Source organism: Phyllobates terribilis, unplaced genomic scaffold, assembly GCF_046119375.1.
Source record: "Phyllobates terribilis strain yellow unplaced genomic scaffold, ASM4611937v1 Scaffold_2__4_contigs__length_985480577, whole genome shotgun sequence".
NCBI classification, from domain to species: Eukaryota; Metazoa; Chordata; class Amphibia; order Anura; family Dendrobatidae; genus Phyllobates; species Phyllobates terribilis.
This window is the reverse complement of record NW_027362762.1, coordinates 709,154,585-709,181,711: the sequence shown is the minus strand read 5'-3', so window position 1 is coordinate 709,181,711 and position 27,127 is coordinate 709,154,585. Positions and strand designations below refer to the sequence as shown.

Sequence of the window (27,127 nt, the reverse complement as noted above, 5' to 3'; positions counted from 1 at the left end):
GGGTGTCCATCAACCAGCCATCCTCCACTCCATCCATCTGGACCATCGAGCGCTGCACGGCACTCATCCATGAACAAAACAGTTTTGAAATCAGTCTTCATGTAATGTTTGGCCCACTGGAGCCGTTTCTGTTTGTGTGAAGTGGATAGAGGAGGTCGACAGGATGGCGCATGCACAGCTGCAAACCTCTGAAGGACCCTGCATCTTGTTGTTCGGGGGACGTTGGAGGCACAAGCAGCTTCAAAAACTTGTCTGCTGCTATGACAAGGCTTTTTTGCCGCTGCTCTTTCAACCTGACGTAATTGCCTGTAGGAAAGAGTCCTCAATTTGCCCTTATCAGCACGCACACGTGTGTACTGTGAATCAGCTACATACTTCTTGATTGCCAAGACACTTCATCCTGATCATCGCACAATGTTGATTGTAGTCATGCCTTGACCTAAACACTCCACAATTTGTTGCTTCTCAGCAGCCGACACATCCTTTTTCTTTCCCATTTTGGCAGAAAATGTAGGCTGCTTAATAATGTGAGAGAGCCTTCTTAAGTAGTCTTGCCTTTCATTGGACACACCTGCCAAACTAATTAGCACAGGTGTCTGCAATTGCTTACAGTGATATAAAGAGCCCTGACACACATCACCATCAATGAGTTTAACTGACAAACAAACAAATTCTTCCCTTATCACTCCTAAACACTTTTTGCATAATAATTTGGAACGCAGTGTACATGTGCTTTTCCACAAAACACCAGTGGTTCACGTAGTGAATCTTACAGTTCTAACTTGCCAACCGTGGTCTGTATGGAGTTGTTCAATAAAGGGCCCAAAATTAAGATAACATAGATGGGAGAGGTCTCTATGAATAGGAATTCCTAAGTATTTGATACCCTGTGAGGGCCAGGCAAAGGGAAAGTTGGACTGGATGGAATCCTATATGGATTTGGGGAGGGAGACATCGAGGGCCTCAGACTTCGCTGCATTGATTTTAAAATTTTACCATGTAACAAAGTGATCTATTTCAGCCATAACAGCATGGATGGATATATGTGATTGAGTGATATATACTAGGACATCATCAGCAAATAGAGAGCACTTGTACTCGGTGCCTCCCACCTCAATCCACCTAATATTGGGGTTATGGCGAATTGATGAGAGCAGGTGCTCCGTCACTAGGATGTATAAGAGAGGGGACAGAGGACATCACTGCCTTGTCCCATTGGTGATTGTGAAAGGTGATGAAAATGTTCTGACGCACCCCCTGGGCCTTGGGACACCCGGAGCCGGACCCTTTTTGGTGGATGCTGGTGGTTGTAGTCTTCGTGGCGGCGACCCGGTTCCGTGGCTCAGGGTGGTCAAACCAGTGGCGGAACTATTTATGTGGTTTTGATGTTTAAATGTCCGACTACACCACCCGTGGATTGCGGTCAGAGTGAACCGCCGCTACAGGGCAGACCGCTGAGGCTGGTGTTGTGGGTGCAGCAGAGCGTAGCATAACTCCCCACGGGAGGAGTATAGCCTCAGGGCAGTGTATGCGGAGGATGGGGGTGATGGTGCAGGGCAGCAGCAGTAACGACACGGAGTCAGTGATGCAGTTCAGGGCCTTTACTCACAGTTCTTATTATCCAGACCACGTCTGCAGGTAACGGCTGCCCACGTCGTACTGTGCTCACCAGGTGAGGGGCTCAGACAACTCCCAGATAACTTTGGAGCACTTCACAGGACCCCCTTTATGTGTCCTTTGTCTGGCCTTTCTTACCAACACTTCTGTCCGGCTGCCTCGGGCCTCCTCTTGGTAAACTTGGCGCCAGTTTCCCTGACCCTATGTGGTGCCTTCCTAGCGGGTGTAGCGAGGGGCTGCGCCACATAAAATGTCAGAGCCTCCGGTTTCTAGCTGAGGGTCGTTTCCTGCCTCCACTAGTTCGGGGACCGTTCTCCCCCTTTGGCCTGACCCCTCCACGCAGGTGGATTCGGGCGTGCGGTGGCGACTCACCCGTCCGCACCCCTGGGATCCCTTCATTCCTCGTTCCTGGAGCCTTCTCTGCTCCTCTTCCTTCCTTCTCCCTCTTCCAGGCCTGGGCCTCTGTTACTAGGCCCGCCTCCGGAGCAGAGCTCATGCAGAGCCCCTGCTCCCTGCCACTTCTGCTCAGACTTCTCTGCACTGAACTAAGATGGTGCCCACCTTTTATACTCCCTTCTCAATGCACCCAGGAACTGCTTCCTCCCTGCTCCTGCACTACAGGGTTCCCCTTCCTCAGTGTTCCCTCCCCCCACTCCAGCCAGGGACAGGGACTGTCGTGCCCATCTCAGGGGCATATTGGTCGCCCTGCCCCACGGCAATGTGGTGTAATGCATGCAGGTGTCGGGTCCTGATCCACACTCCATCCTTACCTGAGAGTGAGATATCACACCTCTGGGTGAGGTGCAATACGTCTGTAGCAACCGAGCCCTCAGGGTGCTACAGTTCCATTTATCTTCAGCCTAGGTGACGTATTGCGATACAGGGCCGTGATTTTGGCTATAAAAGGGTCCCCTAGACCCCTACCCCAAGCTTTTTAAGAGAATCATATATGGCGTGCCAGGAGACTCTATGGAATGCTTTCTCAGCATCCAACGAGAGTATCTAATTACAAATTTTTAACTGCATCTAGCCCAGGAAATACTTTGTGCCTAGTAGCAGTGTCTGCTAGTCAGCGGATTATCCCGGCTGTTAAGCAAGCTGCACCACCTGTAGTTTAGACACTTAATTTTTTCAAAGGAAATGCTTCGGGACCATGGGATACTTAGTGAAGAGCATCAGGAGGCACCCCAAGGCATAGGGGCTGGGACTGGCAGTAGGATGCCTTGCGGTGGACAGCCGAGCTCGATCCTTATAAAAGCTTTTTAACTGCAGCAGCTTTAGTGGACGCTACTGGAGCTGGAATTACCGCGGCTGCTGGCATGAGACTTGCCCTCCAATAGATCCTTGTAAATGGATTTAAAGTGTATTCATTCAAATTAGAGAGACAATTTAAATTAAAAAGCTTAGAGCTGCCTCCACCACAGGGGGGCTCGCTCGACCCACCAGCGGACAGGCACCAGTATTGGGAGAGGGGGGCTGGCCGTCAGGGTTCACCGCGGCTCTGGCACAAACCCGGCGACACGGAGGTGGCACGGGCAGGAGCGGACTGGCCGTGTCGGCTTCTCACTTTTTGGATTTTAGAAGGGCATGACATGCCTATATCTGTGTCTCCCCCTTCTTTTACTCCTCCACCTCTTTTATTTTCGCATGACTATATGTACTTGTCACTTTTCCATGTGTTAGTTATGTCTTCTGAGCAGTTTGTCAGCTTTTGGACACCTTTGAAGGTGTTTTCTATGTGTTTCTATGTGTTTTTGTTTGCCTGCCATTGGTTTTAACGGTGTTCGAAGGTGTCCGACGAACAGTTCGACTCGAACACTACGGGGGTGGCTCAAGACTAGTGGTGACGTGTTTCTATTATACTTCTCCTCTGATTCTTCCACTTCTGGTTTTGACTTACAAATACTGATGTAAAATACTGACCAAATACTGAACGTGTGAACGTGGCCTTAGAATTTAGGTATCAAAGTAACTGTATCAATCTGCATAGCATGTGAATTATGCTACAAAATAATTCTAGACATATAGTTTTTTGTTCATCCCTCCTACAAAAAATAAAAAGTGATCAAAAAGTCATATGTACCCCAAAATTGTGCCATTGAAAACTACAGCAAGTCCCACAAAAAAAAAATCCAGCCCCCACACAGCACTCTCTACAGAAAAATAAATTTGTAGGTTTTAGAATATGATGACCAAAAAGAAAAAAAGATTTAGAAAAATACAGAATTGAATTGTTTATTTCACTTCCAAAAAAGTGATAAAAATTGTATATATCAAAAAATGGTAACAATGAAAACTGTAGCTTGTCATGCAAATAAATAAGTCCTATTAAAGCTCCGTTGACAGTCAAATCTAAAACTTGACACCAAAACAATTTTTTTTTGTGTATTTTTTCGACATAAGTAATAAAACATAACATTTTAAATGTGATGTCACGGTAATAGTATTTAACCACAGAACAAAGTTAACACTTTATCTGTGCAGCGAATAAATTAGTAAAATATTGAGCATAAGAAAAATGTCAGAGTTGCTGTTTTTTTCTATTCTTCCCATAAAGAGTTAAACAGTTAATAAGTTATGTACAGTATACTCCAACATGGTGGTACCCAAAAAAATACAACTCATCCTGCCAAAAGCGAGCAATTATATGGCTATGTCGCTGAAAAAACCCAAACTAATAGCTCCTGAGAAATTAAATTGGAAAATGAAAATGGGAAAAAAATGAACGTTTGGTCATTAGCGCTCATCCTTAAAGCACCACTCCGCTGGAGTGGTGCTTAATATCCAAGACCCCTGCCCCCAGTCTGATGCTCAGCTTCTGGCGCTTTCATCTGTTTCTCCCCACCACGCTCCGGTCCGTCTCCTGCAGTGTTTCATGGAGCGCGCCAGAGGTCACTAATCAATGTAAGTCTATTACAGCCTTGTTCTGACTCTCATAGACTGGCATTGAGAGCTTGTGATGTAGCTACTGACTTCCAGCCAGTCAGAAGCTACGCTCACAAGATGGCGCCACGGGACCGGACCAGCCCTGAAAAACGGTGAAGATGCCAGAGGGCGAGTATATGACCACGACAGGGGATTTACGACGTTTAAAGCTCTACTCCATTGGTGAGAAAAAAAATGCTGGAGTGGTGCTAAAAATGAGAACACTAATATTTTTAAAATTTATGGTATTGAAAATATATTTTACTAAAGTAAACTTATTGTTCAAAAACACAGGGAAAAATTTACTCCACATGAAATGACAGTACTTTTTTTCCCAATGGCCTCATCAAACATTGATCTGACCTGTTTATACTTCCCCTCCTTTGTCTACTTCTGTTTGGAAACTACATCTATTACAAATTATTCTGGGAATTTAAAAGTTGTGCGGAAAATTAAGAATTTGCTTCTATCATCAGTCTATGAGGTTATGAATAATGATGAGCTGGCATTTGTTCTGACGTGTCTATTTTAGTAAGTCTGTGTATCTAGTCTCGCAATTATCGCATTGTCTAAACAAGCTGACAATCACCGAATAAACATGCAAAACACAAAAGCAAGCTTTACCCCTTTCCCACATATGACGTATTGGGTACGTCATATGTCACCTCCCTGACTTTGATGTGGGCTCGCAAGCCAAGCCCGCATCTTTGCTGGCAGTAGATGGCTGTGATAAATGTGTCAATCTGTGACAGCGGCATTTACAACGTGGCAGTGGGGGGGTGCATCGTCCCATGCGCCAATCGGCACTCTTTAGACATGATCACCGGTTGCCGATGGGTTGCCATGATGGCCAGAGGTCTGCCCCAGAACCCTTTGCCTGTCATGACGGCACTCCTGTGAAAGCCAGCCTGTGGCTGACGTTCATAAGAGACTGTGAATTTTGCTATATACAGCAATACTGTGGTATTCCTGTATAGAGCACAAACTATTGGATGATTGCAGGTTCAAGCCCTTTAAAGGGACTAACAAATACAGTGAAAAGTAAAAAAAATGTTTTAAAAGACGTTAAGAAAATAAAAAATGAAAGTTCAAATAACCCCCTCCCTTTCCTGTCATTGGAAATTAAGAAATACATTTTTTAATACATTTTTTTTTTTTTAAATGCACAGATTTGTTATCGCTGCATTCATAAAAGTCTGATTTATCAAAATATTAAATAAATTATACAATCGATAAACGGTGTAACGAGAAAATAAATCAAAATGCCAGAATTGTGGTTTTTCAGCCACCACAAAAAACACCAAAAAATGTACTAAGAGGCAAACAAAATATTGTTATCTACACCAAAATTTTATCAATAAAATATTTAACTTATTGGCTCGAGGCATAAAAAACAAGCCCTCACATAGGTCCATTTCTCGAAAATGTAAAATCTTACAGGTCTTGGAATATGGTGTCACATTTTTTTTTTTTATAAATTCCTGTTTTTTTTGCCACTTAAATGAAATAAAAACTATACATCTTTGATATCTCTGTAATCGAACAGACCAGGAGAATAATATTGCTCAATCGCTTTTACCGCAAAATGAATGCTGTATATAAAAAAGCAAAAAAACAATTGCGGAATTGAACTTTTTTTTGCTATTTCTCCATATGTTGATGTTTTTCCTGCTCTCCACATGATAAAATGGATACTGTCATTCAAAAATACAACTCGTCCTGCAAAAAACAAGCCCTTGCACAGCTATGTCGATGGAAAAATAAAAATGTTATGGCTCTTGGAATAAAAGGGGAGGATAAAACAAAAGTGCAAAAAGGAAAAAATGCCCTGTCCTTAAAGAAGAACTCCCACTGACATTTTTATTGTTTAAATGTGTGTGCACATGCATGTAATGTAGTGCGAGTGTGTTAATATACTTACCTACCGCCGCTCTCTCCGGTGTCCAGCGCTGTTCCTCTGCTCTTCTCAGTGACGTCAATGGAAATGAAACCTGCCGCCTCATTCTGCTCTCTATGCGTGAGCCAGAAGTTGCTGTTACAATGAAAGCCTATGGAGCCTCGTTCTTAAGCTTTATAAGTTTACATTGTAAAAGTCACGTGATGAGGAGGAGTCTGCAAAGCGGTGACATCATTCAGAAAAGAAGAAGAACGGTGCAGAACACCGGAGGGAGCGGCAGGTAGGCGAGTATATTAATTCACTCCCATTACATTACAGCCACATACACACACATTTAAACAATAAAAATGGTAGTGGACGTGGTTCTTTATGGGGTTAAACACACAACATGAAGTTCCATGTGCACAGAACGATCATAGTAAGGATCATACTGTGCACATGGAAGTGTGGTCTGCCTGTTTTAACATGTCACTGAATGATGGACAAATGGTTTGTATGTAGCAGTTGGCCTAAGTGGGTCCAATAGTGTTACAATTTAATTGTAATAAAAATTATAAAGTGACTGTTAACACCCAGTTGTCAATTTATTTATACACTCCCATGAGGAATAAAAACAAAGGAAGAGAACGGTTCCTTTAACTATTTGTCAGTAGTAGCTTTACCAAAATAATGTTAACAAAATCTGAAAAAATTCGATGTTTCCAAATCGACTTACAAATAGCAGCAGATGTATAATGTTTCTTTTTGTGAAATCCTTCCGGGAGACCTATGGGGATTTAGTCTACACCCTGCATAACATTTCCAGAGGTGAAATTAAGTCTTTATTAAACGATTATAATTGGCAGGAAAGCCAAGAAATTTTGGGAACAGTAAATACTGTAAGATCATCAAAAGGCAGAACAGGGTCAGCCCTACTGTCTTACACATTCGTCTTTCTTGGAGATATATTTAATGACCTGGGATTTATGCAACGCTGCAAAGGAAAAGATCTGTACCACTCAGCTGTGCTGCAGTTTCTCCCTCTTTCATCAGAATCATTCAGCTACAGACATTGTAGGAGAGTAAACTGCTATCCTCAGGACATGCAGCAACCTTTATGTAAATTCTCAACATCACAAACAATCGCCAACAACATTGAGAGTTAGAGGAAAGAACCAAGAAGTCATACATTACAATCTAGAGAGGATCTACTGTACATGCACTTAAACCATAAAGCTGCATTTACACTGAAAGATAATCATGAACAAGTATAACGGTCGTTATCGATAATCTTTCAGTGTAAACAGGCTGCTGATCAATGCTTCTTCATAGACTGAAATGATTCTTTGGGCAGCGCAAAAAATCATCGACCTGTATAAACAGGACTCACACTGATGAGAACAATGCCAGCCTATGTGAACTGAACGATCTAGTACAGATTGTTCATTGCACATCATTTACTGTGGTCTACCTGTTTAAACAGGCTATTAAAGAAGCATGCCTATCAAAAAAATTTTTATCCTCTTAATTGCAGTCATCATATTATATAGCACTGTGTACTTACAATTGCCATTTTGCCTTTCTACCCAGGTAATTCTGTTTTCCATTAGGTCTATGACATCACGTGATTAAAAACTGACTGGATGAATCCTTCTAAGCTCTATGTAGAAACAGGAGGTTAATTTTCCATGTATGAGTTATAAGTCCTGGCAGGGGGGAGGAGGGAGCAGCTGGGTCAGGAGTCGAGGAATGATAAATGCAGGGACAAGAGAGCAGAGAAAAGAGAAGAATTATCTGGGTAGAAAGGCAAAATGAGCAATTGTAAGTGCATACTGCTGAATAATATGATGATTGAAATATATTAAGAGGATAAAAACTTTGATGGGAGTGCTCGTTTAAATGACTGCCAATCGGTAAAGGTTTACCAATCGCCGGTCGTTTAGGGCATCTGCTTTTTTTGCAAGATAGTCACTCCACAGAACAATCCTGCAGTTGTACGCTCCGACAACCTGTAAATTAGTGTAATGATGAAGCATAAACGTGAACATGAAATGGCCTGATATTCACATCCTAGAACCCATTGGACAAATATCATGTAGAAATAAAATTTTGTATGAAAGTTTTTTTTTTTCACTGGTGAGCACTGTAGACACTTCTTCCTTTGAATAAAGGTGAAAAATGTTTTGTAGATCTATAAAAGAAAAGTGATTGGCACTGTTGTCTTGCAGAACTGGAATTTAGGCTGCGTGCCCACTATGCGTTTTTCAAGCGTTTTTGCGGCCGGATTTTCCACAGCAAAAATGCTTAAAGACACTTGGTAATACGTGCCCCATGGTCCCCGATGATAATCCGCATGTGTTGTGCACATGCTGCGGAAATTTCCGCTGCGGATTATCATTGTGGAAAAATCCGCAGCAGGTCCATTAATTTTGTGGACACGCAGCGTAATTGCCACCATTGACTTGCATTGAATCGCTTAATATCCGCATGACTACATGTACACATGCGGATATTGAGCGATTCAATGTGCGGATGGTACCCGGGTCTTAGTACCTGTTAAAAAAAAAAGAATTTAAAATAAAAAATATACATTATACTCACCTTCCGATCTCCCCCCGGTCTCCTATGTGGTGCGTCCTGGCTCCCCGGTGGCTCGCGATGGTGTAAAAGGACCTACCATGACGTCATTTAGTCATGTGACAGGTCACGCGAACGCTGACGTCGGCGGTCGCGTGACTTGTCATATAACTAAATGACGTCATGGAAGGTCCTTTTACACCACCGCGAGCCGTACAAGAGACCGGACGCAGAGAGAAGACCGCGGGCCATCAGAAGGTGAGTATAATGTTTTTTTTTATTTTTTACCATTTTTATTCTTTTTTTAACTATTAACTTGGTCACACTATTTAAATCCATGCCGGTTGCATGGATTTATATAGTGTGACCAAGTTGTCAAGCAATTTTCCAAGTGATGCTAAAATCGCTTGGAAAAGTGCTTGATAACCCACATGCAGAAATGCATGCAAAAACGCTTGACAAACGCTTCTACCTGGCAGGAAAAACGCATGTAAAATCCACATGTGTTTTTCCTGCCAGGGAGATGCAGAAAAAATATGCAGCATTTCTGCATCGTAGGCACTTAGCCTAAGTCTGAACATTAGTATAGAATATGTTCTCGTTTGTGCTTGCACCCATAATTCAGTATGTGCACGTATACACCCAGAGAATATACCTACCCCATTTAGGACATGTGATTGCTTTTGTGGCTGTCATGCAAGGTGTGGGAAAGATTAGTGCAACACAAAGGGAAGTGGAGACCTCCTAGGTTGATCTAAAGTCACCCTGTCTCCCCTTTAGTCCCTGTATTGGCTCTTCACCAATTGCCGCACGCATGCCTCGCCCTGTCTTTCACTGGCGTATGACTAAGGCTAGGGAAGGGATCTAGTCGATCTCCACTAAACACTATAGACAACAGGGGTGGACAAAGAGGGGGAAATTGCTTAGCTTTAGATGAACTCCAGACAAATGCCCACACGTCCTCAAGCTCCAGAGAGGACGAAGTACTGCTCTTGCTAAAGCTTTCACAAGTAGTAATGAATATCGCCGCCACCTCCCTCTGAAACACAGCAGGTATTTATACACCCAGGCAGGGTGTTAACTAGTCAGAGGGAGGTAGCTGCTGGGTCCTAGAGACAGCCTCTAAGAAGATGTTTGTAATGCCAAACGTAGAGATCTCCTGAAACCAACTGCAGGGCGACTGTCACCTCTGACACACCCGTCACAGTGGCGTACTGGTGTCATTGAGTTCATGGTCTCTGAGAACGCGTTGGAGCTACAGCAGAGTGAGTCTATTAAAAATTTAAATATATTTTTATGTTAAAATAAAAGTTGAAAATCGAACCCACCAAATTCAACTTTAACTTTCTGTCGGTGAAATAGATGCTAGTAAGTATATAAAGTTTAATAGTCCTTTTAATGGCAGGAACTAATGACATTTACAGTCAATGTATAGCACTGTTGTTTAGATCTGTAGAGTACATTAAAGCTTATATAAGCAACGTAAAAAATAATAAGTAAAAGATCGAAAAAATGAAAAAAATTACTTTGGTAAAAACAATTTACTAAATTTTATATACCTTGCATCATTGATCTACTTACAGGCTCTATTTTTTTTCAATCAAATTCAAAATTAAAAATGAGACATTTTTGGAATCAGTTATGGGAGTGGTGAGTCGTTAGTTAATAGAGTGGAAATAAATAAATCCCTTTTTTATTTTAGTCTGATCACATGATGCATGATTTTAAGCACCATATCTATTCTCTACCCAGGGTGAAGCTTTCTATGAGGGGAAGTTTTCCATGTTAACCTAACGAATGAAACCTTTTTGTAGATAAAGAAATAAAATAAGGAAGTAGGGTCTGACATATTTGCTTGAATTGGAAAATAGTAAAATCCAAGCCACCCAAAGCATATACTGCAAATAAAAATATTATGTGAAATCCAATTTTACATTTGTAATATTAACCCCTTACTTCAGCTTGATGTAATAATTTGCTAGGAGCCAAAAACTGGTAAAGTTACCCAGGAGTTTTAATTCTGTATGCCTACCAGTATGCCCAAACAGGTGCCTGTGCATATTTACTTGCACAGATTCAATATAGTAGAGTGTAAGAGTGAAAAATCACATTGTAAAGTCCATATATGGTGCCAAAGAAAGATCTTTCTAATTGTCAGTTGTCTTTGAGCTAGTAGGTGGAGAATAACTGCTATGATTTCTCCATTAAACAGAGGTTTTCCTTCACTCCTACCTGTATAAAGCCTTCAGAAAGAGTGACAAAATTTAGGACATTGTATAGCAGTACTGAACAGTGTAGCAGTATATCCAACAATGGGATAAAATAAAACACTTAGTAGAAAGCATTACCAACATCTTTGTATGTCCTTGCCATTTTTCCTCTTTGAAGCCTCCTTCTACTGTCCAATGACTTCTATGGTCACCATGTAACCTGATCTCTCAGTGAGCTGAAAGTCCACCTCATCTCTTAAAGGAGTTGTTCCCATTAAGTAAACAAATGTCCCTGGCTGCAGGTTATCATAAAGATACAAACTACACTGTACTCAACTTTCCTGGGTCCACTGGCCTATCTCCATCGCTGCTCCCATTAACTGACATTGGCAGTGGCACTGACATTACATCGACAGGCGCTGCAGCAAATCAGTGCACTCAGTGACTCTAAAGGGGGCGTAATCTACACTAACAGAGCTTCTGAGCTGACTGATTGGTTGCCAGACCCAGAAAATATTGGCGGAGACTCACTAGTGGATCTGAAGAAGGTGAGTACCATGTGGTTGGTTTTTATTATAATAACCTGCAGCTGGGAATATTCATGTACTGAAAGGGAACAACCCCATTAAGTCAGATTTTAGTAGTATGGGGGATTAGAAGTGACTTATACGTGGAGAGCCTCCTTATATTGCAGAGTTTCTTATATGTACTTGATTAACGAAAGAAAAAGTGGAAACAAAAGTAACTCTTTAAATAAAATGAATCGAAAAAATAAACAAAATAAACATATTTTTTACTATTGCCATATCTATAATAAAAATGTATCATCAGTGCGGGCACTCTAAGCACACAATTTCCAACTTCAAGGCTCAGCAATAAAAAAGAATATAGTTCGAATCCGAAGTGGAATGATAAATGCAGCACTCGCCGATAAATAAAATCCTTTTGCTTTATTCCAGTTGCATGAAAACTTAAGGCCAATTTGCTTTGTTAATCACCTCATCCATAAAATGGAATTAAAATAAAAACATCACATGTATCTGATAATGGTACCAATAAAAATATACAGTATATACATACGCCATATACAGTGTTCAATATATCGTGAAAATTATTTGGTGATATGTTTCTCTAAGACAGTATGAATATGGCGATACCAATCATCATAGTTTTTTTTATTTAAGTGGTAAAAGAAAATTCAGAAATTTGTAAAAAAAATGTTCTTATGTCGCAATTTTCTGAGAGCTGGACATTTCTAATTTTTGGATGGTCGAGTTGTGTGACGGCCTGTTCTTTGCGCCCTGAGTCAATGTCTTTACTGATACCATTTTTGGGGTAGATACAATATTTTGATCTCCTCAGTTCCTGAGCCTGCATCAAAGTTATGGAGCTGACATGAAGTAACTGAATTATGTCGGTAAGGGGTTAACTGTTTAAGCAAAGTAAATTTGATTTCATGAGAGCTCTCACCCACTGTGCATCTGAAGACGTCTAAAGACGCTGTTTTACTGTGAATTTTTTGCGGTATTTTTTCTCAGTAGGGAGCCAGAAATAAGTATGTAAAAAAAACTGTTGTATTATAACCCCTTTCTGACAAAGGCCATACTAATACATATCTGTGCCCTGGGCCTTTTGGGCCAGATACGTATTAGTACACCCTGGTGATCGCCGCCGAGTGTCAGCTGATTGTCATAGCTGACACCCAGTGCTATGTGCTAGGAGCGGTCCCACACCACTCCCAGCACATTAACCCCCAAAATACTGTGATCAAAGTCGATCGCAGCATTCCGGTGGCAAGAGGAGGTAAGCGCTGATACTTACCTGCTGATACTTACCTGTTGGTTCTCATGGTGACCCAATGTCATCATGACGACATCCGGGTCACCAGCCATCAGGAAGCTACTTTGATCATGCGCAGTGCGCGATCAATGTAACTTCTGCATGCAGGCTGAGAGCCTGTATAGCATAGAGATGCTGCTGCTGCATCTCTATGCTATACAAGCTATCAGACTGCAAAAGTGAAAGTCCTATAGTGGGACAAAGTATAAAAAGAAGAAAAGGTATCAGAAAGTGAAAAAAAAAAATTAAAAAAATATTTAAAAAAAATAAAAAAAAATAATCCCCAAAAAATAAAAATATACTGTACCCATAAATGAATATTATTATGAAAAAAACCAAACAATAAAAGTACATATATTTGGTATCGCCGCGTCTGGAACGACCAGACCTATAAAACTGTCCCACTAGTCAACCCCTTTAGTGAACATGGTAAAAAAAAAAAAAAAAACAAAGCAAAAAAACTATGCTTTATCATCATACCGCCAAACAAAAAATGGAATAAAACGCGATCAAAAAGATGAATGTAAATAAATGTGGTACCACTGAAAACGTCATCTTGTCCCACAAAAAACAAGCTGCCATACAGCTCCATCAGCCGAAAAATAAAAAAGTTATAGCTCTCAGAATAAAGCGATACAAAAAAATTATTTTTTCTATAAAAGTTTTTATTGTGTAAAAGCGCCAAAAAATAAAAAAAAATATATAAATGTGGTACCGCTGTAAACTTACTGACCTGAAGAATAAAGCTACCTTATCAATTTTACCACATGACTGTCGGCTGAAATATGGAAAAATAGCTCTCAAAATATAGCGATACAAGAACTAGTCTTTGCAAAAAAAGCGTCTTTTAGTGTATGACAGCTGTCAATCATAAAAACCTGATATGAATCTTGCATCACTGTAACCACACCGACCCGAAGAATAAAATTGCCTAATCACTTATACTGCACGAGGAATGGCGTAAAAAATAAACTCTAGGGTTAGAGTTGTGCTAGGATTAGGGTTGTGTTGGGGGTTGGGATTTTTTCAAAAGTAAAGAAAAAGAAAAATGATGACGATATGGCGACTAGTGTTGAGCGCAAATGGTCGCTACTTGAGTGTGCATCGGGTGCTCGGATGCACCGAGTATCGTGGGTGCTGGAGTGACATGCTCGAGTCTCCGCCCCATATGCTTTGCGGCCAAAAAAACCTTGCAGGGATTGCCTGCCATGCACGAGCGATCTTAGCATGTTTTTTTTGGGTGTCTAACAACCGTGAAACATGCGGGGCACGGACTCAAGCATGTCACTCGAGCACCCGCGATACATGGCGTGTACCCAAGTACCCGATGCAAACTCAAGTAGCGAGCACTTGCGCTCAAGACTAATGACAACTTATTCAATATGATGACCTAATGTTATCAAATTCTGTGTCGTACCTCTGGGTTCAAAATTTTCACTATACCCCTTGATAAAATCCTTGAGGGGTGTAGTTTCCAAAATGGGGTCACTTGTGGGGGGTTTCCATTATTTAGGTGCATCAGGGGCTCTCCAAACGCAACATGGTGTTCGCTCTCGGTTCAGCCAATTTTGCGTTCAAAAAGTCACACTGTGCTCCTTCCCATCTAAACCCTGCCGTGCGCCAAAACAGTGTATTTTTCCCAAAAATAGGGTATCGACGTACTCAGGAGAAATTGCACAACAGTTTCTGGGGTCCATTTTCTCCTCTTACCCTTATGAAAATAAAAAATTTGGGGCTAAAAGATCATTTTCGTGGAAAAATGTGAAAATCTTATTTTTACGGCTCAATGATATAAACTTCTGTGAAGCACCTGGGGGTTCAAGATGCTTACCACACATCTAGATAAGTTCCCTGATGGATCTAGTTTCCAAAATGATGTCACTTGTGGGGGGGGTTTCCACTGTTTAAGCATATCAGGGGCTCTTCAAATGCAACATGGCGTCCGCTAATTATTTGAACAAATTTTACATTCAAAAAGTCAAATGGTGCCCCTTCCCTTCCGAACCCTGCCGTGTCCCCAAACAGTGGTTTTGCCACACATATGGGGTATCGGCGTGCTCAAAAGGAATTGCACAACAAATTTTAGGGTCCATTTTTTCCTGTTACCGTTTTGAAAATAAAAAAAATTGGGTCTAAAGTAACATTTTTGTGACAAAAGTTTAATGTTCAATTTTTTCTTCCACATTCCAAAAATTCCTGTTAAGCACCTGAAGGGGTGCAGCTTTTGGAAGGGTGTTGTTTTTGGGTATTTTCTGTCATAAAGGCCCCTCAAAGTCACTTCAAATGTGATGTGGTCCCTAAAAAAATGGTTTTGTAAATTTTGTTGGAAAAATAAGAAATCGCTGGTCAACTTTTAACCTTCATAACTTCCTACCAAAAAAAAATTTGGGTTTCCAAATTGTGCTGATGTAAAGTAGACATGTGGGAAATGTTATTTATTAACTGTTTTGTGTGACATATCTCTCTGATTTAAGGGCATGAAAATTCAAAACTTGACAATTGCAAAATTTTCAAAATTTTCAACAGATTTCCGATTTTTTCACAAATAAATGCAAGTCATATTGAATAAATTTTACCACTATCATGAAGTACAATATGTCACGAAAAAACTCAGAATCAGTGGGATCCATTGAAGCGTTCCAGAGTTATTACCTCATAAAGTGACAGTGGTCAGAATTGTAAAAATTGGCCTGGTCATTAACGTGCAAACCACCCTCGGGAGTAAAGGGGTTAAAGATGAAAAAGCATGAAAAAAATGCAGCAAAAAATGCAATAATCAGAGAAGATTTTTATTGCTTATTGTGATGCGGACACCTGTAGAAAGAATGCAGATAAAAAGCAGCAGAAAAAATGCTGCATTTAAGCTACGTGTGAACATAGTCTAACGGTGTATTTAATGAGCTGACAAAAATTTCCGATTATCGACTAGTGAAAACATCACGACGATCACCTTGACGAATAAGCACAACATTCATTCTTTGGGTGAATGGATCGTTTTTGCTGGTATAAAAATCATCATTACAGGCAGCACATTAGGCTGTAAACAGGAGATAACATGGCACTGTATGGGAACAGCATCATCGTTCTGTTCCCATCAGTATATGGATGATCTCTACTGGAACCCAGGGGATCGGCTGCTACCATTCTGGTGGTCCTGTGAAATTAGCATTAGGCCACGGCCCCACTATCAGTATTTGGTCAGTATTCATTCAGTATTTTTTCTCAGGAGTGGGAGCCAAAACAGGTGAGGAACAATCAGAGAATAGGTATAATAGAAACAAGTCACCAATTCTGCATTTATCACCCATTCCTGGTTTTGGCTCCCACTCCTGAGAAAAAATACTGACCGAATACTGACCAAATACTGATAGTGGGGCCGTGGCCTTAGGCTAAGTTTGCATGATGAGTATTTGATGTGGCAGATTTTTGGCAGCGTTTCTGCACCTATTAGGTTACTTGCATTCTTTCATTGTGTTTTTTTTACATGCGTCTTTATCACATTTTTGTCTCTTTTTGTTATGTCATATTTTAAATTAAAGGGCCATGACTGAAACCGAATGCTGCCAGGAAAATAAAGTTAATTTTGGCTACATGCGGACACCGGGCAGGTTAGTAACGCTATTAACCTGCAGATTAACCTCATATCTTCAGGTTAATAGCGTTTTTGCTGGTGACAGGTTCCCTTTAATGGGAATCTCCTAATTCAAGTTTTAAAATATTAAAATATATAATAAAGGTTATATTCTATTGACCTGTTAGAGGGGTTATTAGTGGGGCTTTACCTCTTATGTTTTATATATATGAATATACACTCCTGGGCTGATTTGTTCCAATAGTGTATATAAATAAACAACTAAAACTTAATGAGTCACAACAAAATAATAAAAAAACGGTTAATATTTGTAATTTGTGTAAATAATGAAAAAGCGTCAGGTTAGTAAGCCGGTAGTGTATTGCTATGGAATCTAATCATTTTTAAGGGATAAACATAATATGTAGTGGAAAATTGTGGTATGCATTGTAAAATATGTATCCTCAAACTTGGTTTGAGAAGTAGCTAGCTATAATCAGACTATTAAAGCTCCATCTTTCTTGTTCTACGCACCAGCTACATCTCCAGATATAATGGTTTCTTCATGTTTGGGTTCTTGCCCTGATTACTGTCATCTGACATATGAGTATGGGAGGGAATATCTGTACACAATTTTATATTGATGTCATGGGAAAAAGTGAACTCCCATCTTAACCTCTAATGTACCGGTGCATAGAGTTGGTAAAATGATATAAAGGCAATGTTATTATCAGTCACTTCAACAAAAGAAGTGGTTGAATGGTTTTGGCAAATATTTGCTTCTACCTAGTAGGCACTTTCAGCAAACTGTAGGTACAAATTACAAAGGCTGGTGCCCTCAGCACCAAAATGTCTAAAAACGGGAGTCAAGTCGTCCCGAAACTGCCAAAATATTCTACTGGCAACTCCTGCAAGACAATGGCGAAGAGTTTTATATTTACAAAAATCTGGAAGCCGATTGTGTCCAAAGAAATGGAGACATTTTCCACAAATCTTTGCTTTCCAGGACAGCATGGTATAAGCACGGTGCATTTAAATGTGACTTGCAGATAACCTTACAAAAGGATTAAAAGCATGTAATATATTGCTATAGACCATAATAAGGCAGAAGTCCATCTAGATTAACCTGTTATCTAGCGATGTTCATACAGAGGTAGGCAAACTATGTGGCAGTTGTCAGGTGTTACCATATTAAGTGAAGACTTATCTTGAGCCTAGATATGACAATGAGGATAAATCTTTGGATCAACAACTCATCCAAGCAATCTAGCACACATAATGCAGGCTATAGTTTGCCAAATGGATTCTAGAACCTAGAGCAATGACAATCAACATTACGAGACCTGTGATTCTTAACAAAAGAAAGAGAAGTCCAACACTCTTCTGAAGATACAAAATTTACGGCTTTATTGTCCACAAATTAGAATTAAGGTCACACCAGCGAGAGATTCAACTGACGCGTTTTGAACAAACAAATGTTCTTAATCGTAGCAATATAGCATTAAATTCTGATGTCTATTACAGCAAGTGGAAAGTACAAAGACTAGGTGCACACTAGGCCATATATAAGGTCCACACATCTAGGTAGATCAGAAATGCTACACTGGCCACCTGGGGTTCCTTTGCCGATTTTATATGAAGGGTTAGGAAGTTGGTAAGCTGATGTTCCAACTTCAACTCCTCTATTTTTCCAGGCTCCAGCTTCTTCTCTCTTCTTCTAGTCATTAGAAGAGGAACTTCATTATTGAATATGTGAAGCTCTGATTTAGAAATTTTAATGAGTAACCATAATTTTAATTTTTATGTCATAAATAGAGATGAGCGGTGTTCGACTAGAACTGTTTGCCAATCTCAAATTCGAGCTGTTTTGGGCGACGAACTCGAACGATTTGCAAAATATTCGGCTATTCAAGGTTATGTTCGATAACTGTTCGTGCACCAAAAGCGTAACTGGATTTTTTCACATCATGCAGGGATTGTCTGCCACTCACTGTAATGTCACAGCCATGGTGGTTGTGGCATTACAGTGATTGCCCAAATCAATGGGAACAGTGCTCACAGTGAAACATGAAAAGCCGGCAATTCAGCAGCGGCATACACCGGTAGCCGACAATTTAGAACAGAAAGAATAGAGCATCACACATAGATTAGATAGATAGAAACATGTCAGTCACATACATAATAAGTACAGTGACAGTGTTGGTTACTGTACTTGTCATTTAGTGTTAAAGGATTTATTAAAAAAAATAATAGTGTTTTCATGCACCGTCTCTTTAAAAAAGCCGGCCTGCAATTCAGCATCGATACCCGACAATTTAGAACAGAAAGAATAGAGCATCACACATAGATTAGATACATAGAAACATGTCAGTCACATATATAATAAGTACAGTGATAGTGTTGATTACTGTACTTGTCATTTAGTGTTAAAATAAAGGATTTATTTAAAAAAAATTGGCGTGGGGTTCCCCGTAATTTTAGTCTCTAGCGGAGGTTAAGCAGATGGCTGGGGCAGATGTTTGAAGCCTGGGAAGGGGGTAATACCCACAGAGATTCCCAGGCTACTAATATCAGTCCCCAGCTGAATACCTAGCCTTTACTAGCTATTAAAATGAGGGACCCCCCAAAAAAATGACGTGGGGTCCCCTCTATTTTAATAGCTAGCAAAGGCTAGGCAGACAGCTGGGGGCTGATATTAATAGCCCAGGAAGGGTGCCATGAATATTGTCCCTCTCCCAGGCTAGAAACACCAGCCGTCAGCCGCCCCAGAAATGGTGCATCCATAGGCTGCCCCCAGCCACCAGCTAACTATTTGTACCTGGCCGGACACAATAATATAGGGAAGCCCTTTTTTTTAAATTATTTCAAGAAATAATTAAAAAAAAAAATACATGGGGCTTCGCCCTATTTTTGTGTTCAGCCAGGTACAACTAGGCAGCTGGGGGCTGTAATCCACAGTGCAGGGAGGCCCAAGCTTTCTGTGCCCCCCCCCCGCTGCAAATTGCAGTCCGCAGCCACCCCAGAAAAGGGCGCGTTCATAGAAGCGCCATCTTCTGGCGCTGTACCCAACTCATCCAGGGCCCTGGTGCGGTGGCTCACTGGGTAATAAAGGGGTTAGGGCTAGCTTGGTATTATCAGCTGGCCCTAAGCCCGAAATTCATGGGGTCACGCCAATATTAGACATGACCGCCATGAATTTCTAGTAAAGTATTTAAAAAAAACACAACACCCAGAATAAAGTCCTTTAATTGAAATAAACACACAATTCTTTATTGTTCTAAATTAAACCATACTTACCATCACGCCCATTCCAGCTGAAGCCAATGATCTCCTGCAATAAAAAAAAAATAATAAACCAACATCATCCTTACCTTTCCATGGTTCCCAGGATGGCTCCAGCTCTGCTACATCGAGATGACAGGCTGTATCGCAGCCGAAAGCTGCCATCCAGCTTGCCATGCCGCAGACACTGAGAAGCGCAGGCATGCTCCAGATGAGTCGAGTGAATGTTCAATGAACTCAGCTCACCTCATGCACGTCACTGACAGCGTGGGAAGTTTCTCCTGCGCTTGCACTTGCCATGAGCACAGGAGAATTCTCTCACGCTCACCGCATGCGCAGGAGAATTCTCCCACGCTGTCAGTGACGTGCATGAGGTGAGCTGAGTTCATTGAACATGAACTCGGCTCATCTGGATGCCGTCACAGCCAGACACTGAGGAGCGCAAGCATGCCTGCGCTTCTCAGTGTCTGGGGCATGGCAAGCTGGATGGCAGCTTTTGGCTGCGATCCAGCCTGTCATCTCGATGTAGCAGAGCTGGAGTCATCCTGGGAACCATGGAAAAGTAAAGATGATGTTGGTTTATTATTTTATTTTTATTGCAGGAGATCGTTGGCTTCAGCTGGAATGGGCGTGATGGTAAGTATGGTTTAATTTAGAACAATAAAGAATTGTGTGTTTATTTCAATTAAAGGACTTTATTCTGGGTGTTTGTGTTTTTTTTAACTTTGACTATGGGGTTAGTAATGGGGGTGTATTATAGACACCTGGGCTTGATGTCAGCTGGCATTATAAGCTGACATCAACCGCAGCCCTATTACCCCACTGCCACCGCTACAGGGCAGTGGGAAGAGCGAGGCTAAGTGCCAGAATTGGCGCATTCTATGGATGCGCCATTTCTGGGGCGGCTGACCGCTGGTGTTTCTAGCCTGGGAGGGGGCCAATATTCATGGCACCCTTCCTGGGCTATTAATATCAGCCCCCAGCTGTCTGCCTAGCATTTGCTAGCTATTAAAATAGGGGGGACCCCACGTCATTTTTGGGGGGGGTCCCCCATTTTAATAGCTAGTAAAGGCTAGGTATTCAGCTGGGGGCTGATATTAGTAGCCTGGGAAGCTCCGTGTGTATTACCCCCTTCCCAGGTTTCAAACATATGCCCCAGGCGTCTGCTTAACCTCCGCTAGAGACTAAAATTACAGGGAACCACACGCCAATTTTTTTTTTAATAAATCCTTTATTTTAACACTAAATGACAAGTACACTAACCAATACTGTCACTGTACTTATTATATATGTGACTGACATGTTTCTATCTATCTAATCTATGTGTGATGCTCTATTCTTTCTGTTCTAAATTGTCGGGTACAGATGCTGAATTGCTGGCCTGCTTTTTTAAGGAGACGGTGCATGAAAACACTATTATTTTTTTTAATAAATATTTTTTTTAATAAATCCTTTAACACTAAATGACAAGTACAGTAACCAACACTGTCACTGTACTTCTTATATATGTGACTGACATGTTTCTATCTATCTAATCTATGTGTGATGCTCTATTCTTTCTATTCTAAATTGTCGGGTACCGATGCTGAATTGCCGGCCGGCTTTTTTAAAGAGAGTGTCTTCTGAGCAGTTTGTCAGCTTTTGGACACCTTTGAAGGTGTTTTCTATGTGTTTTTATTTGCCTGCCATTGGTTTTAACTGTGTTCGACGGTGTACGACAGTGTTCTAAGGTGTTCGACGAACAGTTCCATGAACATCCCGGTGTTCGACGAACCGAACCGAACACTACGGGGGTGGCTCAACACTAGTTATAAATCAATATACAGATGAAAATAAGAAATTTTGTAATATATCTTATCAGATAACTTTGCTTATTTCTCCCACTGGACTGATCTTTCAATCTGAATTCATGGGTAAAATGAGTAAAATCAGTATTTAATGAAAACAGTTATTCCCATTACTAAGACAGGAGATGACAGTCTGTGCTTTTAAAATTCTATGGAGGGTAGATGGGGGAGGAGGAGGGAGGAGATAGGTGCAGACACAAACATTCTGCGGCAAGTTCCTTGCAACTTTATGAGCACCAACGTCCATGTTCTATGTCAGGAATGGGAAAATCTGTATTCACTGAAGACAAATTTTACTGGTGAATTGAGAATTTTGAGACTGATCAGTCCAGGAGGAGAAAGCAATTTCTCCTAATAAGATATATCAGAGGTTCCTATTTTCAATGGTACTATTGATATTTCATAAATAAAAAAAAATAAAACAATAACGATACCTATAACAATCAGCAGGATAGAACACAGAGAGGTGATAACTCATTTTCTATTACCACTAGAAAACCCCAGTTCAATTATTTCTGTTTCTTAAAAAACAGGAGCCGTAGAGCAAAGAAAAGAAAATATATTTGTATTATTAACATTTCTAAACTTTGCAAACTTCCTATGGAATTAAAAAGAAATGATACAATATTAATAATAGATCTTTTTAAAAAAGAACTGGAGTCGAAGTCAGTACATTTTACTGACTAAGTAATATTAACTCCGACTGTCTTCACGACTCCAACGCCACAGCCCGGCTTATATGACTGAAGTGCAACCTGCAGGGGAAGGTAAATTAATATGGTGATCAAACAAGAGCGCTCCTATACGCTGTGTACGCTGACCAACTATATAAAATGACGAGCCTCTATGAGGATAACTCCAGCCATAAATACAACTCTAGCAAAGTCATACATCTGCTATGTGCGACCTCTTGATCTAGCCCTTTATGAATGTGTTTGTCCAAGTCAAAGGCAATTCATGTTTAATTGGGTTGCTATGTAAGATGAGTTTGCAATATTTTTTTTTTCTCAAAAAATGCAGCAAATCAGATAAAATAATATGTTAATATCTAGCAGAACAGATTTGGTCATAGTCCACTGCACTGCAGGAATGTATATACACATATATATATGTATATATGTATATGTCTCATATGTTGAGGATTTAGCAATCGGCCTCTGTGATCATGTAATTATTATTTTTTTATCATTATAAAATTACTAAATATTTTTTTTTATGCCTTTTTCATTTTTTTTTGACAAATAAAGTTAAAGACCACCTCATCGAGAAGACTAGAGGAGTTTCCAGTCCTTATTCCCTGTGACATATTTTAAGTTGCACCATATATTATGCATGCTGGCCATACTGATATGCTTGAGGAGACCACCCCTATAGAAGACCACCATATTCTTTCAGTGTTATGTCACTTACCACTTGAGTACCGCTCTTCTGAAGACATTATTTCCCAATATCCTGACCTCTTGATGTATTATTACAGGCGAACGCGGGGCATCAAGTACATGAAAAACTAACCATACGAAATAACGTAACTACACAATGACTACATTAAGCTTTGTCTTACCATGAAATCATTGGCAAACTCTTCGGATTTTGCTCTTTTTCTTTCATAACCATTGATATAGCTCTGAATGATTTCTCTCTGCTCCATTGCGAGACCAGTCGTGAATATGGTCACATGAAGTTTTCGTTTCTTGAGACCACCAGGCAGAGGCGAAGAGTGTGGTTAGCAAACATCACTACAGCGCTAAACAAGAATAAAGTTTGAAGCGGAAGCTATTACTGACATCTACTTGTGGTCAAGATAAACCAGAAATGAACTGGGTCCTACTGCCTTCCAGTTTGATATCATGTACAGCGAGAGGTTTGGTTATTATTCAGGGCCCGAGTTCTTAGCTTTGTGGTAGAAAATGTTCAGCTTGATAATGCAGTAGACGTTTCACACGGCAGCTGTGAGAACACACATCCCTCCGAGGGCTGTGCACATACGCTACACACTACACGCTGCTGCTGCTGCTGTGACAATATCTGGTTACCTCTTCCTCTGTCTCATACACAATATGTTCTTTGTTGATACAGATCACCAGCTTGTCGCTCTTTTGAACATACACTTGTGCTATTTTAGGGCCACAGGGCAGTCAAATATATGCAAAGTAGATGAGTTTGTTACATGATTAAAGTCTGTCTGTCACCAGATATCACAATACTAACTGAGTATACTAATAAAAAGATCTGATAGTCCTGTCGATGCTGGTGTACTTACTTTGAAAATCCACATCAGAATGATAGTACAATCCTGTTGTTAAAGGGAATCTTTCAACAGGTTTTTGCTATACAATCTGAGAGCAGCATAATGTAGGGCAAGAAAGCCTGATTCCAGTGATATATCACTTACTGGGCTGCTTGGTATCGTTTTCATAGAATACCTGTTTTGTCTAATGTAAATGTAGCAGAGCTAAGTCTTCTGCTCTGTGTATTACCTCGCCCACATCCCTGACTGGCAGCTTCCTGTGCACACTGTGCATTGTGAGCAAGCTGCTACTCAGTGATGGGTGTGGGGTTACACAGATTAGCCTGACTGCTGTGCACAAGACATGTAGTCCTGGCAGTGTTAATCTCCTGCTGATAAAACACTGTTTGCATTGAAACTACAGCACACAGCCTAATAAGTGACACATCCCTGGTATCAGGGTCTTGTGCTCTAAATTATGCTGCTGTCATATTAAATAGCAAAAATCTGCTAACAGATTCCCTTTAAAATGAGCATTCCAGTTTATAGTGGATGTCCACTTTCAGTAAATTGGTCCCAAAAATGTGTAAAGAAAATAAAATAACAAACTCATCAAGTACTTACCCTCAATGGATCCAGCTCTGGCTTTCCACTGTTGTTGCACTCCCAGTGTTGCTACTAGGGTAGTGACTGGGTCAACTGGCTGTAAACTCATCGGCCAATTGGACTGCTTGCTCTAGGGTGTCGGGTTTCTGGTCTGCTACCTACTCTCATATTTCTCAGGCCATATTCTCCATAAATTGCTTAACCGCTTCCCGACCGCCCAGTGTACATAAATGTCGGCGCTGCCTGGGCTCTGTGCAGCGCCGACGTTTATGAACGGTCGGTGGTCCCGCAGCCCTCAGGACCCCCAGGGTCCTGCAAGTGCTGCGGTTGCAGTTCAGAGCGACAGCTCTGACAGGGGACATCATCGGGACCTGATTGGATCAGGTCCCAATGATGTTAACCCTTTGCTATCTTCTATATGCCGCGATCTATAGTGATCGCGGCATATAGAAGATAGTGAGAGGAGAGTGGGTCGTCCACTTACCTCTCCGATGGCCCCCTGATGCCTTCCAGGACCTGCCGTTGTTATGGCAGCTGGAGGTCACATGACCGCCTCCAGATCTGCCATATATGGTGTCCTGCTAGGCTCAGCCTGCTGCTGAACTCTAGCAGGAGACAGACAGTGTGAAACTGTCAGCAAACTTCTCATGCAATGTAATACGTCTATTACATTGCATGAGAACAGCGATAAGAAAAATAAAAATTAATGGCCCATACAGGACTAAGTAAAAATGTAAAAAAAAAGTCTAAAAAATGTTTTCAAACTGTTAAAAAAAAATCACAAAATAAATAAAAATAGATAAATAAAATATTAAACCAATAAATCTGTATATTTATGCAAAAACAAAAAGAGTACACATATTTGGTATCGCCGCGTCTGAAACAACCCGATCTATAAAACTGTCACACTAATTAACTCCTTCTGTGCTCACCGTAATAATAATAAATTAAAAACGGAGCAAAAAACTATGCTTTTTCATATCGCCAAACAAAAAGTGGAAAAAAATGTGATCAAAAAGCAAAATAGAAATAAAAATGGTACCGCTGAAAACATCATCTTGTTCCGCAAAAAAAAAGCCACCATACAGCTCCATCAGCCAAACAATACAAAAGTTATAGCTCTCAGAATAAAGCGATGCAAAAAAAATATTTTTTCTATAAAATTGTTTTATTGTGTAAAAGCGCCAAAACATAAAAAATACAGTAAGTGTAGGATCGCTGTAAACGTACTGACCCGAAGAATAATGCAGCCTTATCACTTTTACCACACGCAGAATGGCATAAAAAAAAACCTCAAAAAACAATTCCTGAATTTTGTTAATTTTACCTCCCAAAAAATGGAATAGAAAGTGATCAAAAAATGTCACGTACCCAAAAATGGTACCAATAAAAATGTCAACTCGTCCCGCAAAAAACAAGCCATCACATGACTCTGTCGGCTGAAATATGGAAAAATTATAGCTCTCAAAATATGGCGATGCAAAAACTAGATTTTGCAAAAAAAAGCGTCTCTTAGTGTGTGACAGCTGTCAGTCATAAAAACCCGATATAAATCTGGTATCTCTGTAATCGCACCGACCCGAAGAATAAAGTAATCTCATCACTTATACCGCGCGAGGAACGGCGTAAAAAATAAATAAAACCAATTCTTCACCTGCTACTGATTTGTTTATTATGTCTCCCAAAGATCGCAGTATGGCTCGGCACACATTTATCCTGCGCTCTGCGCTGAGCACTTACACCAGAGTTTCCGTGTAAATCTCTGAAATACGTGATTCAGAAGGAACCCATGACGGAAGATTCCCTGTAATGAGGCAGATATAGGCCACTGTGGATGCCGTCTGGCCTGTGATCCCACGGTGTCAGTTTTTTTAAGCGTGCATAAAAGTGCGGTTGGCCACAGTTTTGTGCACTTCTGACAAAAGGACACCGCTAAACAGAGGCCAGACGGAGTCCAGAGTAACTCTGCTGCCTCATTACAGTGAATGGATCCCGCAGGGGTTTCGTCTGAATTAAATCACTTGGAAATTTAGATGGAAACCCCGATGTAAGTACTCAGCCTAGAGCGCCAGATAAATGTTACGTAAAATGTTCCCAATAAAAGCTTCAACTCAGTCCTCAAAAAAAGCTAGTCCCCACTCAGGTCCGTCATCTGTTAAAAATATAAGGGACTTCCAAGTTACTGGTAGCAGAAAGGCTCTGGAAAAGCGAAATGGCCCTTACCCCCAAAATAAATTCAGAAAATTTTGTGCTCTCAAATCCAAATGCCTATTCTACAATAATTTGTTCTCCAATTGTCAAATAGCACTCCGTCCCCCCCCAGATCTCACCGTATGGCTAAGCGGTACGATACAGCCACATATGGGGTATTGCCACTTTTAGAAGAAATTGTGTGACACATTTCGGCACCATTTTTACCCATTGCCCTGTGTGAAAATGTAAAAGCTGAGGGTAAAACATTTTTTGTGGTAAAAATATAATTATGTTTTCTTCACTGCCCAATGGTATAAATTAAAAAATTAAAAAATACTCACTACTTCCCTAGATGAA

At 40.7% G+C, this 27,127-nt stretch overlaps 1 protein-coding gene across 3 annotated transcripts in view; it reads right to left on the bottom strand.

Annotated features, from left to right (window-relative positions):
• The window catches only part of PTPN22 (protein tyrosine phosphatase non-receptor type 22), a 233,985-nt gene extending 210,185 nt beyond the window's left edge, over positions 1 to 23,800 (bottom strand). For all 3 annotated transcript variants that reach the window (XM_073667164.1, XM_073667163.1, XM_073667162.1), the window contains exon 1: positions 23,306 to 23,800. In XM_073667164.1, coding sequence (XP_073523265.1) covers positions 23,306 to 23,392 — 87 coding nt within the window. In that variant the 5' untranslated portion in view covers positions 23,393 to 23,800. The remainder of the gene's footprint in view (positions 1 to 23,305) is intronic.
• Between the last annotated feature and the right edge of the window lie 3,327 nt (positions 23,801 to 27,127).